Here is a 19,180-nt window from a genome sequence, read left to right on the forward strand (position 1 = left end):
GTTTTTTGACTGTTTCCCTGGTTGTGCAGAAGCTTTTTATCTTGATGAAGTCCCACAAGTTCATTTTATCTTTTGTTTCTCTTGCCTTTGGAGATGTGTCATGAAAAAGTTTGCTTTGGCTGATGTTGTAGAGATTGCTGCCTATATTCTCCTCTAGGGTTTTGATGGATTCCTGTCTCACATCGAGGTCTTTCATCCGTTTGGAGTTTATCTTTGTGTATAGTGTGAGAGAGTGGTCAAGTTTCATTCTTTTGCATGTAGCTGTCCAATTTTCCCAGCACCATTTATTGAAGAGACTGTCTTTTTACCACCAGATGTTTTTTCCTCCTTTATCAAAGATTAGTTGCCCAAAGAGCCAAAGGTCCATTTCTGCATTTTTATTCTGTTCCATTGGTCTATGTGTCTGTTTTTGTGCCAGTACCATGCTGTCTTTGTGATCACAGCTTTGTAGTACAGCTCAAAATCTGGCATTGTGATGCCCCCAGCTTTGTTTTTCCTTTTCAACACTTCCTTGGCAATTCAGGGCCTTTTCTGATTCCATACAAATTTAAGGACTACTTGTTCCAGTTCTTTGAAAACTGTCATTGGAATTTTGATTGGGATAGCATTGAAAGTGTAGATTGCTCTGGGTAGCATGGACATTTTAACTATATTAATTCTTCCGATCCATGAGCATGGAATATTTTTCCATTATTTTGTGTCTTCCTCAATGTCTTTCAATAGTGATTTATAGTTTCTAGAATATAGGTCCTTTACGTCTCTGGTTAAGTTAATTCCAAGGTAACGTATGGTTTTTGGTGCTATTGTAAATGGGATGGATTCCCTAATTTCTCTTTCTTCAGTCTCGTTATTCATGTACAGAAATGCAACTGATTTCTGAGCATTGATTTTGTATCCCGCCATGTTACTGAATTGCTCTATAACTTCTAGTAGCTTGGGGGTGGATTCTTTTGGGTTTTCCATATAGAGTATCATGTCATCTGCAAAGAGAGACAGTTTGACTTCTTATTTGCTGGTTTGGATACTTTTGATCCCTTTTTGTTGTCTGATTGCTGTTGCAAGGACTTCTAGTACTATGTTGAATAATAGTGGCGAGAGTGGGCATCCTTGTCATGTTCCTGATCTTAACGGAAAGGCTTCCAGATTTTCCCATTGAGAATGATATTTGCTCTAGGCTTTTCATAGATGGCTTTTATGAGCTTGAGAAATGAACCCTCTCTGCCTACACTCTGAAGGGTTTTAATCAGAAAAGGATGCTGTATTTTGTCAAATGCTTTTTCTGCATCTATTGAGAGAATCATATGATTTTGAATTTTTCTTTCTGGATAAAATCTAAGACACTGATCAATCGATTTGCGGATTGAACCACCCTTGCATCCCAGGGTTGAATCGCACTTGGTCATGATGGATAATCCTTTTAATATACTGTTGGATTCTATTAGCCAGAATCTTGTTGAAGATTTTGGCATCCATGTTCATTAGGGAAATCATTCTGTAATTCTCCTTTTCTTAGGGGTCTTTGCTTGGTTTGGGGATCAAGGTAATATGGGCCTCATAGAATGAGTTTGGTAGCTTTCCTTCTGTTTCTATTTTTTGAAATAGCTTTAGAAGAATAGGTATTATTTCTTCTTTGAATGTTTGGTAGAATTCCCCAGGAAAACCATCCGGGCCTGGAGTTTTGTTTTGGAAGGTTGTTTATCACTGATTCAATCTCGTCATAATTAATTGGCCTGTTTAAAAAATCAATTTCTTCCTGTTTCAGTCTTGGTAGTTTATAAGTTTCCAGGAAGGCCTCCATCTCTTCCAGATTGCTTCATTTATTGGTATAAAGCTGTTGAAAAAAGTTTCTAATAATCCTTCCAAGTTCTTTCGTGTTGGTTGTGACCTCTAATTTTTCATTCATAATTTTATTAATTTGGGTCCTTTCTCTATTCTTTTGGATAAGTCTTGCCAGAGGTCTGTCAATTTTATTGATTCTCTCAAAGAACCAGCTTCTAGTTCTGTTGATCTGCTCTACTGTATTCCTGGTACCTTATTCATTGATTTCTGCTCTAATCTTGGGTCAACAGCTTCCTCGTGTGTGCATTAGGCCTGTCCCTCTGTTGCTGTTCCAGCTTCTTGAGGTGAGAATATAAAAACTGCATTTTAGATTTTTCTATTCTTTTGAGTGAGGCCCGGATGGCTATGTATTTCCCCCTTAGGACTGCCTTTGCAGTATCCCATAGGTATTGGACCATTGTGTTTTCATTCTTGTTGGTCTCCATAAATTGTTTAAATTGATTTTTGATTTCCTGGTTTATTGAACCATCCTTGAGCAGGATGGTTCTTAGTCTCCAAGTGTTTGAGTTTCATCCAAATTTTTCCTTGTGGTTGAGTTCCAATTTCAAAGCTTTGCGGTCTGAGAATATGCAGGGAATAATTTCACTCTTTTGGTATCGGTTGAAACCTATTTTGTGTCCCAGAACATGGTCTATTCTTGAGAATGTTCCATGGTCATTGGAATAGAATGAGTATTCTTTGGTTCGGGGGTGTAGTGTATAGATATATATAATATATCTATGAGGTCCAACTCGTCGAGTATGGCATTCAAAGCCCTTGTTTCTTTGTCGAATTTTTGCAAGGGTGTTCGGTCTATTTCTGATAGTGGAATGTTAAGGTCCCCTACTATTAATGTATTTTTATCTATATGTCTCTTTATTCTGGTTAAGAGTTGGCTTGTGTATCTTGCTGCTCCCCTGTTGGGGGCATAGATATTTATAATTGTCATATCCACTTTTTGGATACATCCTTTAAGAATAATACAGTGCCCTTCTGTGTCGCTAACTATAGTCTCTAGTTTAAAATCCAATCTGCCTGATATGAGAATTGCTACCCCAGCTTTCTTTTGAGGTCCATTGGCGTGAAAAATGGTATTCCATCCTTTACTTTCAGTTTGAATGTATCTTTAGGATCAAAATTAGTCTCTTCTAGATAGCAAATGAATGGGTCATGTCTTTTTATCCAATCTGCAACCCTGTGGCACTTTATGGGAGCATTTAGGCCATTTACATTGAGACTGAATATTGAGAGATATGATTTTAATGATGCCATGTTGCCAGTATAGTCTTTGTTTGTATCAGTTGTGACTTTCTGTTCTGTATCACTCTTGGGTCCTTTTTACATTTATAGAACCCCCCTTAATATCTCCTGTAGGGCTGGTTCATGGTTACAAAATTTGTCAATGACTGGCGATTCTGGAAGGTCTTTATTTCTCCATCAATTCTGAATGACAGCCTTGCTGGATAAAGGATCCTTGGCTGCATGATTTTCTCTGAGAGAGCTTTACAAATGTCCCCCCCAAGCCTTTCTCTCATTCCAGGTCTGTGTAGACAGGTGTGGCATAATTCTGATACCTTTGCCTTGGTACGTAAGAAATTTCTTTGCCCTGGCCGCTTTTGATACTGTATCCTTGGATCTAATATTTGCGAAATGCACTATGTGGTGTAGGTTTGTCTTGGTTGAGGTTGGGAGGGGTCCTCTCGGCCTCTTGGACATGAATGTTTGTTTCCTTTGCTAGATTAGGGAAATTTTCAGCTACAATTTGTTCAAATATCTCTTCTAGACCTCTGTTTTTCCCCACCCCCTCGGGGATGCTGATGATTCTGACATTCGAACGTTTCATTGAGTCAGTAATCTCCTGTGACCTACATTCATGAGCGTGGATTTTTTTAAGTCCAGATTCTATTTTAGTTTTCTCTTCTTCTAACCAATCCTCCAATTCACTGATACGTCTTCTGCCTCATTCACCCTGGCCGTCAGAGCCTCTAGTTTTGACTGCATTTGGCTCATAGAATTCTTAATTTCTGCCAGATTCACTCTCATTTCCGCCCTTAGGGATTCTATATTCCCATTAACATTTTCGTTAACACTCTTTTCAAGTCTACGCATCATCTTGACCATTGTTACTCGGAATTCCTTTTCTGATAATTTGGTTATATCCATATCCATCAGTTCTGTGGCAGAGGCCACAGACTCATTGTCTTTTCTCTGCTGGGGGGGTGTTCTCCTTCTCGTCATTTTGATGAGGAGAGGTTGCGGGGTTGTCCAGAGCCCAAATTATTGACCGGGACCCAGGCTGTGTGCCCTTGTTTTATAGGGGTCTTAGGGATGTGGGCTTCTTGATTTTTCAGCCTGCCTTCTGGGGGAGGGGTCTGCCACACCGATAATCAGGCAACCCTGTTTGGGTAGAGTCTCCGTGTCCTCTGCGAGGGGGGATAGGGATGGGCACCCTGTGAGCCAGTGTTTCCAGGCTTTTGTTCTCTGGCAGCTTTCCCTGGCGGTTTGCTGTGCCTCTTCTGAGAATCAGAGTAGCAGTGGCTGAATCTCACCCTCTGTCTCCGAACAGAGGGATCATGGAACATTCTCCACTGATGTTCTGGCCACTTTAACTCTGTTTCTGTTGGTGCTGCTCAACCCTGCAGCATCCCGTGATGTGCGCCCCACACCCGGCGTCCCAGCCCTCACTTCTAGGGCCGGCGCATCTCTGTCCTTTGTGTTTCTAACACCGCCAGCCACCAGCCATCCCCACGCGCTCCCAGCTCATGGTCTCAGTCTGTTCTCTTGCTGGTACCGGTCCGGGAGTCTGCCCGCTCCCCCATGGAGGTGGCTACCACTTCCCAGCACCCGAACGCAGTAGCTCCCTCCTGCTTCCATTTATCTTCTGAAATCTGTGCGCGGTTTCATGGCTCCCCACTTTGTACCTCAATACTCAGCACTGGAGACGTTCATTTGTAGAGATCCAGATGTATCTTCCTGTGTCTCAGGCTGATTCCGTGCAAAGAGGACACTTATGATGTGCACTGGGTGTTCTAAGTCAGTGATAAGTTACAGAATTCTATTCCTGAACCTAATATTACCTTATCTATTCACTAACTGGAATTTAAATAAAAACTTACTATTCAAAAAAAACTGTAAAAAAAGAAACAGTTGATCATTATGTATGAAAAAATTACAGAGACTGAATACTGGAGGAAGATAAACTGCAGGTTGTATTTCTGTGAACTGATAGGAAAATCATGACCTAGGTTGTCGAGGGTTTTGAGCCCTATTACACACACACATCTTCATCTTGGAACAAAGGATCCTTATATGCGGAGAATGCCTCTCAGCTAAAAGGTTTCTTAAGGCCAGCTTTATGTCTCTGTTCCTCAGACCATAGATGAAGGGGTTCAGCATGGGGGTGACCACCGTGTACATCACTGAAGCTATGGCAGTTGTCCTGGAGTTTTGTGAAGCAGCAGAACGAAGATACACCCCAAAGCTTGTACCATAGAATAAGGAGACAATGGAGAGGTGAGACCCACACGTGGAAAATGCTTTATACTTGCCCCTAGAAGATGAAATCTTCAAAATGGAGGTTACAATTCTAGAATAAGAGAAAAGGATGCCAATGAGTGGAAGAATCCCCAGAAGTCCACTCGCAAGATAAATTGCCAGGTTATTGAAGAAGGTGTCAGAACAAGCAAGTTGGATCACCTGATTAAGTTCACAGAAAAAGTGAGGGATTTCTAACTGTGTACAAAAAGACAATTGTGAAACCATTAAGTCTTGTAATAGAGAGCTGAAAACACTCAATAACCAGGATACCAGAAGCAGGATGCAGCAGAATTTGGGATTCATGATGACCATGTAGTGCAGGGGGTGACAGATGGCCACAAACCGGTCATAGGCCATCACTGTCAAGAGAAAGTTGTCTAATCCCACAAAGAGCATTAAAAAATACATCTGGCTGAGGCAGCCTGCATAGGTGATCACTTTGCTCTGAGTCTGGATGTTCCACATCATCTTGGGGACGGTGGTGGAGGTGAAACATATGTCAGAGAAGGACAGGTTGGCAAGGAAGAAGTACATGGGCGTGTGGAGGTGGGAGTCCATGACAATGGCCAGGACAATGAGCAGGTTCCCACTGAAGGTGACCAGGTACAAGGACAGGAACAGCCAAAGGAGCAGTGGCTGCAGTTCTCCCTCCTCCGAAAGTCCCAGGAGGATAAATTCTGAAACAGGAGTTTGATTTCTTTGTTCCATGTAACTGCTGAAAACAGCTGGAACAGAGACAAGAGCATAGTAGAGTCAAAAGCAGTGAGTCCAGAGTTAAAAGAAAGGCTGAGATTGGGGTGCCTGGATGGCTCAGTTGGTTAGACAACCAACTCTTGGTTTTAGATCAGGTCATGATCTCTCAGTGATGAGTTCAAGCCCCACATTGGACTCTCTGCTGGGGGCAGAGTCTACTTCAGATTCTCTGACTTCCCATCTGCCCTGCTCCTGCTTGTGCTTTCTTGCTTGCTCTCTCTCAATTAATAAGTAAATGCAGAGATAAATAAATAAATGATAGATGATAGATAGATAGATGATAGATAGATGATTGATAGAGAGATAGATGATAGATAGATAAATAGATGGATAGATAGATGATAGATAAAAAGAAATGCTGCAATTTGTGTAGCAAAACTTGTTTTTTTCAATATGCTTAATTCATTAATTCTTACACATTACCTACCAAACTAGAATTAGCTAAAAATTTCAGGGATCTCAAAAGCTCCATATTTTCCATGATGCTGAAAATAATTGCACTCCCAGTCCTGAATCAAAACATGTACCCAAAGCAATGTTGTCCTCTGTAAATTTCCTGAGATGTTTTTCGTTCACTTAACAAATATTTTAACCAATTATCTTGTGGCAAGCATTTTTGAAAGCACTGTAAGTAGTGATGTGTGTTTGACCTTAACAAGATTGTGTCTGAGATATGTGTGTGTCAAAGGGAGCAATAAAATATTAATGAATGAGCAAATGACGTTTCAAGGGATAGTTTCCAACCCTACAATAAGAGTGATATCAAATTCAGAGTTTTTGAGATTTCAATAAAGTAATGTCTATAATAGGTCTGGGATTGTTTATTGTATTATCACATACAAATGATGAAGAGAAGATAACTGACACAGTTTCCAGCAAACACTTACTAATGAATGAAAATAATCATCTGAAATTTTTTTTAATTTAAATTTGTCAGTTAACATACAGAGCAATATTGGTTTCTGGAGTAGATTTCAGTGATTCATCACTTATATAACGCATCCAGTGTTGATCCCAACAATGCCCTCCTTACTCCCCATCACTGATCTAGCACATCTCCGGCCGTCCGCCACCTCCATCCATTAACCCTCAGTTTGTCCTTCATCGTTAAGACTCTTTTATGGCTTGTTTTTTCTCTCCTTTTTTTTTCTTTTCTCCCTTCCCATTGTTCAATGATTTTCTTTCTTAAATTCTGCACATGAGGAGATCATACACTATTTTTCTTTCTCTGACTGTCTTATTTCACTTAGAATAATAGACTCTAGCTCTTTTCACATCATGACAAATGGCAACAATGACGAAACTATAGCCCAAATGCCATCTACTGATGAATGGATAAAGACAATATGATATAGATAGAGATATATATACACACACTCATACATACACAAAATCAAATATTATTCAAGTGAGTTTTTGGTATCCATGATGTCTACCCCCTCAGAGACCCATCACTGGCCTCCCATCTCATGCTCATGGCACTATTTCTATTCTTCAATGTCTCCCTCACACTCTGAACACAACAATTGTTTGTTCCTCACATTAACCTGGGTCACTTTTCCATAGAGCAGACCTGTGCACAGCTATCCCCTGACCATTAAAAACTGGACTTATGCTTCACTAATTTCAGAATTAAATTTCAACCCTGTAGCAAAAACGTTTGATTCATTCTTAAGCCACTATTTCCTACCAGACCCGTCTCCTATCCACCCATTTTGCATACCCTGCTACTGATGGTTGGTCACATCAGTAAGAAGTGTTTCTAATCTCAGCAGCAAAACCTCTAGTTTAATTAATCTCTAAATTTCCTCCTCTCCTCTGCTGTTTCTTCCTGGACTGATCACACCCATTGACCCCCTGGAAAGACTGCAACACCTCCTTCCACGTTCAGTTCCATTATAAGCTTGTCTGTGAAGCCTTCACTAATTCCCGTGAAAGACTCAACTTTTTGAAAACAGTTAGAAATGAATTAAAGAGTCAACTTTTTTGCATATTTCCACAAATTTCAATGCAACCTCATGATGTCACATTTACTTATTTTTACATCTCTCCTGACATTTACACAGTGAGTACCTTGAGAGAAGAGACAATGTCTTAGTCATTTATTTATTCCCAGAGTAAACAGTAGTGTCTACCATACATTAATTGCTGGAAAAAAATGTTTCTTGAATGACTGCAATACATATGGTGAAATAACAATAAACAGACACTCTCAACAATGAAAGAACAAGCAATGAGAAAAGAGGAAAGACTATTGCGGAATGATATCCCTGTCATTAAGCACTACACTGGAGGAGTCAGATGGTTTAGTATATCCAGAGTTTCCCTCTAGAATTAAAGTCTTAATAGGTAAGATTTAGCATCATTAAACCCTCCTTTAGTTATTGTCGCTGTTGATGCCCAAAACATAACTACGGATTGAAGGGGTCCCTCCCATGAAAAAACATGAGGCTTATCCAGGTATTATCACAGAACAGTGTGAGATCACTGACCCAGTTTCTCCCATGAATGATTGATGAGGTTGGAAGTTATGCTCCGAGGAAAGGAAGAGTCATGGCCCCAATCATGAAGGCTCTGGAAGACACAGTTATGGGTTCCTATCACCTGAGATTAGAAGAGATGAAGGCAGTGAGTGCAGCAGAGACATTTTCAATTCTCTGGCTGGAGGGGTGAATTCCCATGAGTCTCATTAATGAAATATTCCTTTGTCTCACTTCCCCATGAGAGTTGGTGCTCTGGAGCTAGGAGAGAAACACAGATTGCAAACTCGCCCCAGTGTTGGTACTGGGACACAGCCTGGGCATTCCAGGATTATATCTCACCTCATTAACATCGTTGATCCCACAAGGAGGTCCCCTCTCTATAGAGGGTCTCACTAATAAGGCAGAGTACCCCATAATTCTGATTTGAAGGAGACATTCTTTGTGCCTTCAACATTTTCTTTCTCCCATCTGGACCCTCTTCTGGTGGCTCATGATCATGGATCCTCCAGACACCACAGTGCTTCTCCTGTTCCCTTGCTTCTCCTTTCCCCTTCATTGTTTAACATCACCCAACCATTGGCTTCTTTGGGTACCTTACAAATACTTACACAGCGGTTATGATATGGTAGGCACTAAGCTACGTCCTGGGAATGAAGAAAAGTATAAGACTTGGTTCTTTCTCTTGAGGAGCTCACAGTTGAATGAGTGATGGGTGAAATAGATAAAGGTGATTAGGAGTACACTTACCTCATGAGCACTGTACAACATATAGAATTGATGAATCATTACATTGTACACCTGCAGCTAAAATAAAACTGTATGTAAATTATATTCAATAAAGAAATTCCTAGGGAGGGGAGAAATACGATTTTCAGAGTTACTGCATTATCATTGTTAAATGACCCATTTTCAACAACAACATAAGCAACAGTATAAATCATTGGAGTAGGAGGAAACCCAGAAATAAACTCAGTTTATAAATTGAATGATATTTGACAATAGAGCCAGGACAGTTCAAAGGTAAATGGATAGTCTTTCAAAGAAGTGGTGACAGGGATAAAGAAAGGGGGGTAATCAGAAGGGGGAATGAAACATGAGAGACTATGGACTCTGAAAAACAAACTGAGGGCTTTAGAAGGGAGGGGGTTGGGGAATAGGATAGGCTGGTGATGGGTAGTAAGGAGGGCACATATTGCATGGTGCACTGGGTGTTATACACAACTAATGAATCACCGAACTTTACATCAGAAAACAGGAATGTACTGTATGGTGACTATCATGATATAATAAAAATTATTATTATAAAAAAAAAGAAACGGTGACAGGGAAACCAGGATATCCATCTGCAAAAAAATGAAGGCAACCCTTCCATCCACCATCTCCAAACATGATTCCAAATGGATCACAGATCTAACCACAAGAAATAAAACTGTAAAAGGCGAAAGATTTATACAATCTGAAGAAAAACAGGATTTTAGAGAGGGGGGTTGTGGAGAGATGGGCTAGCCCAGGGATGGGTGTTAACGAGGGCATGTATTGCATGGAACACTGGGTATTATACACAAACAATGAATCATGGAAACTACATCAAAAACTAATGATGTATTGTAGCAGATCAATAAAGCCTCAAAGGATTTAAAATAAATAAATTAGTGTATTAATGAATAAATAAATAAATAAATAAATAAATAAATAAATAAATAAATAAAATAAAACTGTAAGCGCTTAGAAGAAATCACAGAGGTACATCACCTTGACACTGGATTTGACCAAGATTTTCTGGATATAACGCCAAAGACACAGGCAACTAGAGAAAAAAATTACTTCAGTGAAATTAAAAATATTTGTGCATTGATGGGAAAATTTCTCAAGCGAAAGGCAACCCACAAGTACAGAAAAGATTGGCAAACCACATACCTAATAGTAGATTAATATCTAAAAAATGTACAAAAATTCAACAGCAAAAACCAAAACAACTCAATTTTTAAAACACAACCACAAACCTACACCACGTCACGTCATAGTGCAATTCACAAATATTAGATAGAAGGATACAGTATTGAAAGCGGCCAAGGAAAAGAAATTTCTCACGTACCAAGGCAAAAGTATCAGGATTACATCAGACCTGTCTACACAAACCTGGAATGAGAGAAAGGGTTGGGGGGGGGGCATTTTTAAATCGCTTTCAGAGAAAAACATGCAGCCAAGGATCCTTTATCCAGCAAGGCTGTCGTTCAGAATTGATGGAGAGATAAAGACCCTCCAGAGTTGCCAATCACTGACCAATTTCATAACCATGAAATCAGCCCTACAGGAGATATTAAGGGGGGTTCTATAAAAGTAAAAAGGACCCAAGAGTGATACAGAACAGAAAGTCACAACCGATAGAAACAAAGACTTTACAGGAAACATGACATCATTAAAATCATATCTCTTGATAATCACTTTCAATGTGAATGGCCTAAATGCTCCCACAAAATGCTACAGGGTTGCAGATGGGATAAAAACACATGACCCATCCATTTGCTGTCTACAAGAGACTCATTTTGAACCTAAAGATACATTCAGACTGAAAGTAAACAGATGGAAAACCATTTTTCATGCCAATGGACCTCAAAAGAAAGCTGGGGTAGTAATTCTCATATCAGAGAGATTGGATTTTAAACTACAGACTATAGTTAGAGACACAGAGGACACTACATTATTCTTAAATGATGTATCCAACAAGTGGATATGATAAATATAAATATCTATGCCCCCAACAGGGAAGCAGCAAGATACACAAGCCAACTCTTAACCACAATAAAGAGACATACAGATAAAAATACATTAATAGTAGGGAACCTCAACACTCCACTATCAGCAATAGATAGATCACCTAAGCAGAAAATCAACAAAGAAACAAGAGCTTTGAATGCATACTCGACGAGTTGGACCTCATAGATATTTATACAACACAACACCGCAGAAAAACAGAATACCCATTCTATTCTAATGCACATGGAACATTCTCCAGAATAGATCATGTTCTGGGTCACAAAATAGGTCTCAACTGATACTAAAAGACTGAAATTATTCCCTGCATATTCTCAGACCACAATGCTTTGAAATTGGAACTCAATCACAAGGAAAAATTTGGAAGAAACTCAAACACTTGGAGACTAAGAACCATCCTACTCAAGAATGATCGGATAAACCAGGAAATCAAAAATCAATTGAAACAATTTATGGAGAACAACAGAATGAAAACACAATGGTCAAAAACCTATGGACACTGCAAAGGCAGTCCTAAGGGGAAAATACATAGCCATCCAAGCCTCACTAAAAAGAATAGAAAAATATAAAATGCAGCTTTTATATTCTCACCTCAAGAAGCTGGAACAGCAACAGAGGAATAGGCCTAATCCACATACGAGAAAGCAGTTGATCAAGATTAGAGCAGAGATCAATGATTTAGAAACCAGGAGCACAGTAGAGCAGATCAACAGAACTAGAAGCTGGTTCTTTGAGAGAATCAATAAAATTGACAGACCTCTGGCAAGACTTATCCAAAAGAATAGAGAAAGGACCCAAATTAATAAAATTATGAATGAAAAGGGAGAAGTCACAACCAACACAAATGAAATACGAAAGATCATTAGAAACTTTTATCAACAGCTTTATGCCAAGAAATTAAGCGACCTGGAAGAGATGGAGGACTTCCTGGAAACCTATAAACTACCAAGACTGAAACAGGAAGAAATTGATTTTTTAAACAGAATAATTAATTATGAAGAGATGGAAGCAGTGATTAAAAACCTTCCAAAAAACAGAATACCAGGGTCTGATGGATTCCCCAGGGAATTCTACCAAACATTCAAAGAAGAAATAATACCTATTCACCTGAAGCTGTTTCAAAAAAATAGAAACAGAAGGAAAACTACCACACTCATTCTATGAGGCCAATATTACCTTGATCCCCAAACCAGGCAAAGACCCCATCAAAAAGAAGAATTACAGACCAATATCCCTGACGAATATGGACGCCAAAACCCTCAACAAGATCCTAGCTAATAGGATCCAACAGTACATTAAAAGGATTATCCGAATCATCAGCATCCCCGAGGGGGTGGAGAAAAACAGAGGTCTAGAAGAGATATTTGAACAAATTGTAGCTGAAAACTTCCCTAATCTAGCAAGGGAAACAAAAATTCGTGTCCAAGAGGCAGAGAGGACCCCTCCCAAGCTCAACCACGACAAACCTATGCCATGTCACGTCATAGTGCAACTCACAAATATTAGATCCAAGGATACAGTATTGAAAGCGGCCAGGGCAAAGAAATTTCTCACGTACCAAGGCAAAAGCATCAGAATTACGTCAGACCTGTCTACACAGACCTGGAATGAGAGAAAGGGTTGGGGGAGCATTTTTAAAGCTCTTTCAGAGAAAAACATGCAGCCAAGGATCCTTTATCCAGCAAGGCTGTCATTGAGAATTGATGGAGAAATAAAGACATTTCAGAATCAACACTCAATAACCAATTTTGTAACCACGAAATCAGCCCTACAGGAGATATTACGGGGGGTTCTATAAAAGTAAAATGCCCCAAGAGTGATACAGAACAGAAAGTCACAGCCAATACAAAGACTTTACTGACAACATGGCATCATTAAAATCATATCTCTCAGTACTCAGTCTTAATGTGAATGGTAAATTCTCCCATAAAATGCCACAGGGTTGCAGATTGATAAAAAGAAATGACCCATCCATATGCTGTCTACAAGAGACTCATTTCAAACCCAAAGATGCATTCAGACTGAGAGTAAGGGGATGGAGTACCATCTTTCACGCAAATGGACCTCAAAAGAAAGCTGGGGTAGCAATTCTCATATCAGATAAACTGGATTTTAAACTACAGACTATAGTTAGAGACGCAGAAGGGCACTGTATTATTCTTAAAGGAAGTATTCAACAAGTGGATATGACAATTATAAATATATATGCCCCCAACAGGGGAGCAGCAAGATACACAAGCCAACTCTTAACCAGAATAAAGAGACATATAAATAAAAATACATTAATAGTAGGGGACCTCAACACTCCACTCTCAGAAATAGACAGAACACCCTGGCAAAAACTAAGCAAAGAATCAAAGGCTTAGAATGCCATACTCGACGAGTTGGACCTCTTAGATATATATAGAACACTACACCCCAGAACCAAAGAATACTCATTCTATTCTAATGCCCATGGAACATTCTCAAGAATAGACCATGTTCTGGGACACAAAACAGGTCTCAGCTGATACCAAAAGATTGAAATTATCCCCTGCATATTCTCAGACCACAACGCTCTGAAATTGGAACTCAACCACAAGGAAAAATTTGGAAGAAACTCAAACACTTGGAGACTAAGAACCATCCTGCTCAGGAATGACTCGATAAACCAGGAAATCAAAAATCAAATTAAACAATTTATGGAGACCAATGAGAATGAAAATACAACAGTCCAAAACCTATGGGATACTGCAAAGGCAGTCCTAAGGGGGAAATACATAGCCATCCAAGCCTCAATCAAAAGAATAGAAAAATCTAAAAGGATGCCCTTCTTGCCGCTATTATTCAATATAGTACTAGAAGTCCTTGCAACAGCAATCAGATGACAAAAAGGGATCAAAGGTATTAAAATTGGCAAAGAAGAAGTCAAACTGTCTCTCTTTGCAGATGACATGATACTCTATATGGAAAACCCAAAAGAAGCCACTCCCAAGCTATTAGAAGTTATAGAGCAATTCAGTAACGTGGCAGGATACAAAATCAATGCTCAGAAATCAGTTGCATTTCTGTACACGAATAACGAGACCGAAGAAAGAGAAATTAGGGAATCCATCCCATTTACAATAGCACCAAAAACCATACGTTACCTTGGAATTAACTTACCCAGAGACGTAAAGGACCTATATTCTAGAAACTATAAATCACTCTTGAAAGACATTAAGGAAGACATAAAAAGATGGAAAGATATTCCATGCTCATGGATCGGAAGAATTAACATAGTTAAAATGTCCATGCTACACTTTCAATGCTATCACGATCAAAATACTGAGGACATTTTTCAAATAATTGGAACAAATAGTCCTTAAATTTGTATGGAAACAGAAAAGGCCCCGAATCTCCAAGGAACTGTTGAAAAGGAAAAACAAAGCTGGGGGCATCACAATGCCAGATTTCGAGCTGTACTACAAAGCTGTGATCACAAAGACAGCATGGTACTGGCACAAAAACAGACACATAGACCAATGGAACAGAATAGAGAGCCCAGAAATGGACCCTCAGCTCTTTGGGCAACTAATCTTTGATAAAGCAGGAGAAAACATCCGGTGGGAAAAAGACAGTCTCTTCAATAAATGGTGCTGGGAAAATTGGACAGCTACATGCAAAAGAATGAAACTTGACCACTATCTATCACCATACACAAAAATAAACTCCAAATGGATGAAAGACCTTGATGTGAGACAGGAATCCATCAAAATTCTAGAGGAGAACATAGGTGGCAACCTCTACGACATTGGTCAAAGCAACCTTTTTCATGACACATCCCCAAAGGCAAGAGAAACAAAAGATAAAATGAATTTATGGGACTTCATCAAGATTAAAAGTTTCTGCACATCCAAGGAAACAGTCAGAAAAACTAAGAGGCAGCCCACGGAATGGGAGAAGGTATTTCCAAATGATGCTACAGATAAAAGACTGGTATCCAAGATCTACAAAGAACTTCTCAAACTCAATACACGAGAAACAAATAAACAAATCAAAAAATGGGCAGAAGATATGAACAGACACTTTTCCAATGAAGACATACAAATGGCTAACAGACACATGAAAAAATGTTCAAAATCATTAGCCATCAAGGAAATACAAATCAAAACCACACTGAGATATCACCTTACACCAGTTAGAATGGCAAAAATAGACAAGGCAAGAAACAACAATTGTTGGAGAGGATGTGGAGAAAGGGGATCCCTCCTACATTGTTGGTGGGAATGCAAGTTGGTACAGCCACTCTGGAAAACAGTGTGGAGGTCCCTCAAAAAGTTAAAAATGGAGCTACCCTATGATCCAGCCATTGCACTACTGGGTGTTTACCCGAAAGATACAGACGTAGTGAAGAGAAGGGCCATATGTACCCCAATGTTCATAGCAGCAATGTCCACAATAGCTAAATCGTGGAAGGAACCGAGATGCCCTTCAACAGATGACTGGATTAAGAAGTTGTGGTCCATATATACAATGGAATATTACTCAGCTATCAGAAAGAATGAATTCTCATCATTTGCTACAATATGGACGGCACTGGAGGAGATAATGCTAAGTGAAATAAGTCAAGCAGAGAAAGACAACTATCATATGATTTCTCTCATCTATGGAACATAAGAACTAGGATGATCAGTAGGGGAAGAAAGGGATAAAGAAAGGTGGGTAATCAGAAGGGGGAATGAAACATGAGAGACTATGGACTATGAGAAACAAACTGAGGATCTCAGAGGGGAGGGGGTTGGGGGAATGGGATAGACCGGTGATGGGTAGTAAGGGGGGCACGTATTGCATGGTGCACTGGGTGTTATACACAACTAATGAATCATCGAGCCTTACAACGGAAACCGGGGATGAACTGTATGGTGACTATCATAATATAATAAAAAATCATTAAAAAAAAAACATTAGAAAACGCTACGTATAATCTTACACCATAAAATTTGAAAATGTCTTAAAATAAATATACTGACTTTAAATTATAAAAAAATAAAAAAATAAAAGGATTACCCATCATGACTAAGTGGGATTCATCCCTGGGATGCAAGGGTGGTTCAACATTCGCAAATCTATCAGTGTGATAGATTATATCAACAACAACAAAAAGTCAAGAATCATATGATCCTCTCAATAGATGCAAAAAAGCATTTGACAAAATACAGCAACCTTTCCTGATCAAAGCACTTCAGAGTCTATGGATAGAGGGTACATTCTTCAATCTCATAAAAACCATTTATGAAAAGCCTACAGCAAATATCATTCTCAATGGGGAAAAGCTAGAAGCCTTTCCCTTAAGATCAGGAACATGACAAGGATGCCCACTCTCACCACTATTATTCAACATAGGACTAGAAGTCCTTCCAACAGCAATCAGACAACAAAAAGAGATAAAATGTATCCAAATCAGCACAGAAGAAGTCAAACTGTATCTCTTCGCAGATGACATGATACTCTATATGGAAAACCCAAAGGAATCCACCACCAAACTACTAGAAGTTACAGAGCAATTCAGTAATGTGGTGGGATACAAAATCAATGCTCAGAAATCAGTTGTATTTCTATACACGAACAATGAGACTGAAGAAAGAGAAATTAGGGAATCCATCCCATTTACAATAGCACCAAAAATCATTTGTTACCTGGAATTAACTTAACCAGTGACGTAAATGATCTATATTCTAGAAACTACAAATCACTCTTGAAAGACATTGAGGAAGACACAAAAAGATGGAAAAATATCCCAAGCTCACGGATCAGAAGAATTAACATAGTTAAAATGTCCATGCTACCCAGAGCAATCTACACGTTCAATGCTATCCCGATCAAAATACCAATGACATTTTTCAAAGAACGGGAACAAACACCCTTAAATTTGTGTGGAACCAGAAAAGGCCACGAATCACCAAGGAATTGTTGAAAAGGAAAAACAAAGCTGGGGGCATCACACTGCCAGATTTCGAGCTGTACTACAAAGCTGTGATCACAAAGACAGCATGGTACTGGCACAAAAACAGACACATAGACCAATGGAAAAGAATAGAGAGCCCAGAAATGGACCCTCAGCTCTTTGGACAACTAATCTTTGATAAAGCAAGAAAAAACATCCAGTGGTAAAAAGACTATCTCTTCAATAAATGGTGCTAGGAAAATTGGACAGCTACATGCAAAAGAATGAAACTTGACCACTCTCTCACACCATACACATAGAAAACAGACTCTTAAAAATGGAGAACAAACAGGGTTGCTGGAGGGGAGGTAGGTGGATAGATGGGCTAAATGGATGATGGGGAATGAGGAGCTGGGGGGTGGATGGGCTAAATGGGTGATTCTGATTAAGGAGGGCTCTTGCTGTGAAGAGCACTTGGTGTCATATGTAAGTGATGAATCACTGAATTCTATTCCTGAGCCTAATATTACATTAACTGTTAACTAACTGGAATTTAAATAAAAACTTCAAACTAAAAAAAAAAAAGACATAGTTGCTTGTTATGTATGAAAAAGTTAAAGACACTGAATACTTTAGGAAGATAACTGCAGATTGTATTTCTGTGAATTGATACAAAAATCATGATCTAGGTCTCCCAGGGTTTTGAGCCCTACTACACATGTCTTCATCTTGAAACAAAGGATCCTTATATGCAGAGAATGCCTCTCAGCTAAAGAGCTTTCTTAGGGCCAATTTCATGTCTCTGTTCCTCAGACCATAGATGAAGGGGTTCAGCATGGGGGTGACCACTGTGTATGTCACTGAAGCCATGGCAGTTGTCCTGGAATTTTGTGAAGCAGCAGAACGAAGATACACACCAAAGCCTGTACCGTAGAATAAAGAGACAACCAAGAGGTGAGACCCACACGTGGAAAATGCTTTATACTTGCCCCCAGAAGATGAAATCTTCAAAATGGAGGTTACAATTCTAGAATAAGAGAAAAGGATGCCAATGAGTGGAAGAATCCCCAGAAGTCCACTCGCAAGATAAATCACCAGGTTATTGAAGAAGGTGTCAGAACAAGCAAGTTGGATCACATGATTAAGTTCACAGAAAAAGTGAGGGATTTCTATCTGTGTACAGAAAGACAATTGCAAAACCATTAAGTCTTGTAATAGAGAGTCCAGAACACTCAAAACCCAGCACACCAGAAGCAGGATGCAGCAGAACTTGGGGTTCATGATGACTGTGTAGTGCAGGGTGTGACAGATGGCCACAAACCGGTCATAGGCCATCACTGTCAAGAGAAAGTTGTCTAATCCTGCCAAAAGCATGAAAAAATACATCTGACTGAGGCAGCCTGTATAGGTGATCACTTTGCTCTGAGTCTGGATGTTCCACAGCATCTTGGGGACGGTGGTGGAGGTGAAACAGATGTCTACAAAGGACAGGTTGGCCAGGAAGAAGTACATGGGGGTGTAGAGGCGGGAGTCCGTGACAATGGCCAGGACGATGAGCAGGTTCCCACTGAAGGTGACCAGGTACATGGACAGGAACAGCCAGAGGAGCAGTGGCTGCAGTTCTCCCTCCTCCGAAAGTCCCAGGAGGATAAATTCTGAAACAGGAGTTTGATTTCTTTGTTCCATGTAACTGCTGAAAACAGCTGGAACAGACACAAGAGCATAGGAAAGTCACAAGCAGTGAGCCCAGAGTTAATCAATAGATGAGAGAGAGAGAGAGAGAGATAAAAAGAAATGCTGAGATTTGTGTGGTGAAATTTATGCTTTCAAATTTCTTCATTCATTAATTCTCATACATTACCTACCAATCTAGAATAATTAGCTGAAAAATTCAAGGATCTCAAAAGCT

General features: G+C 39.6%; 2 protein-coding genes across 2 annotated transcripts; both read right to left on the reverse strand.

Moving 5' to 3' along the window:
• Positions 1-5,052: 5,052 nt before the first annotated feature.
• LOC123801765 (olfactory receptor-like protein OLF4) lies at positions 5,053-6,063 on the reverse strand. Its single transcript, XM_045811999.2, has one exon. The coding sequence runs from the start codon at positions 6,061-6,063 to the stop codon at positions 5,053-5,055; it is 1,011 nt and encodes a 336-aa protein (XP_045667955.2).
• Positions 6,064-18,036: 11,973 nt separating this feature from the next.
• LOC123801773 (olfactory receptor-like protein OLF4) lies at positions 18,037-18,963 on the reverse strand. The gene has a single exon (XM_087866668.1). The coding sequence runs from the start codon at positions 18,955-18,957 to the stop codon at positions 18,037-18,039; it is 921 nt and encodes a 306-aa protein (XP_087722794.1). The 5' UTR covers positions 18,958-18,963.
• Positions 18,964-19,180: the final 217 nt, after the last annotated feature.

This window comes from Ursus americanus, chromosome 14 (assembly GCF_024610735.1).
Source record: "Ursus americanus isolate L20-20 chromosome 14, mUrsAme1.1.p, whole genome shotgun sequence".
Lineage (NCBI taxonomy): Eukaryota > Metazoa > Chordata > Mammalia > Carnivora > Ursidae > Ursus > Ursus americanus.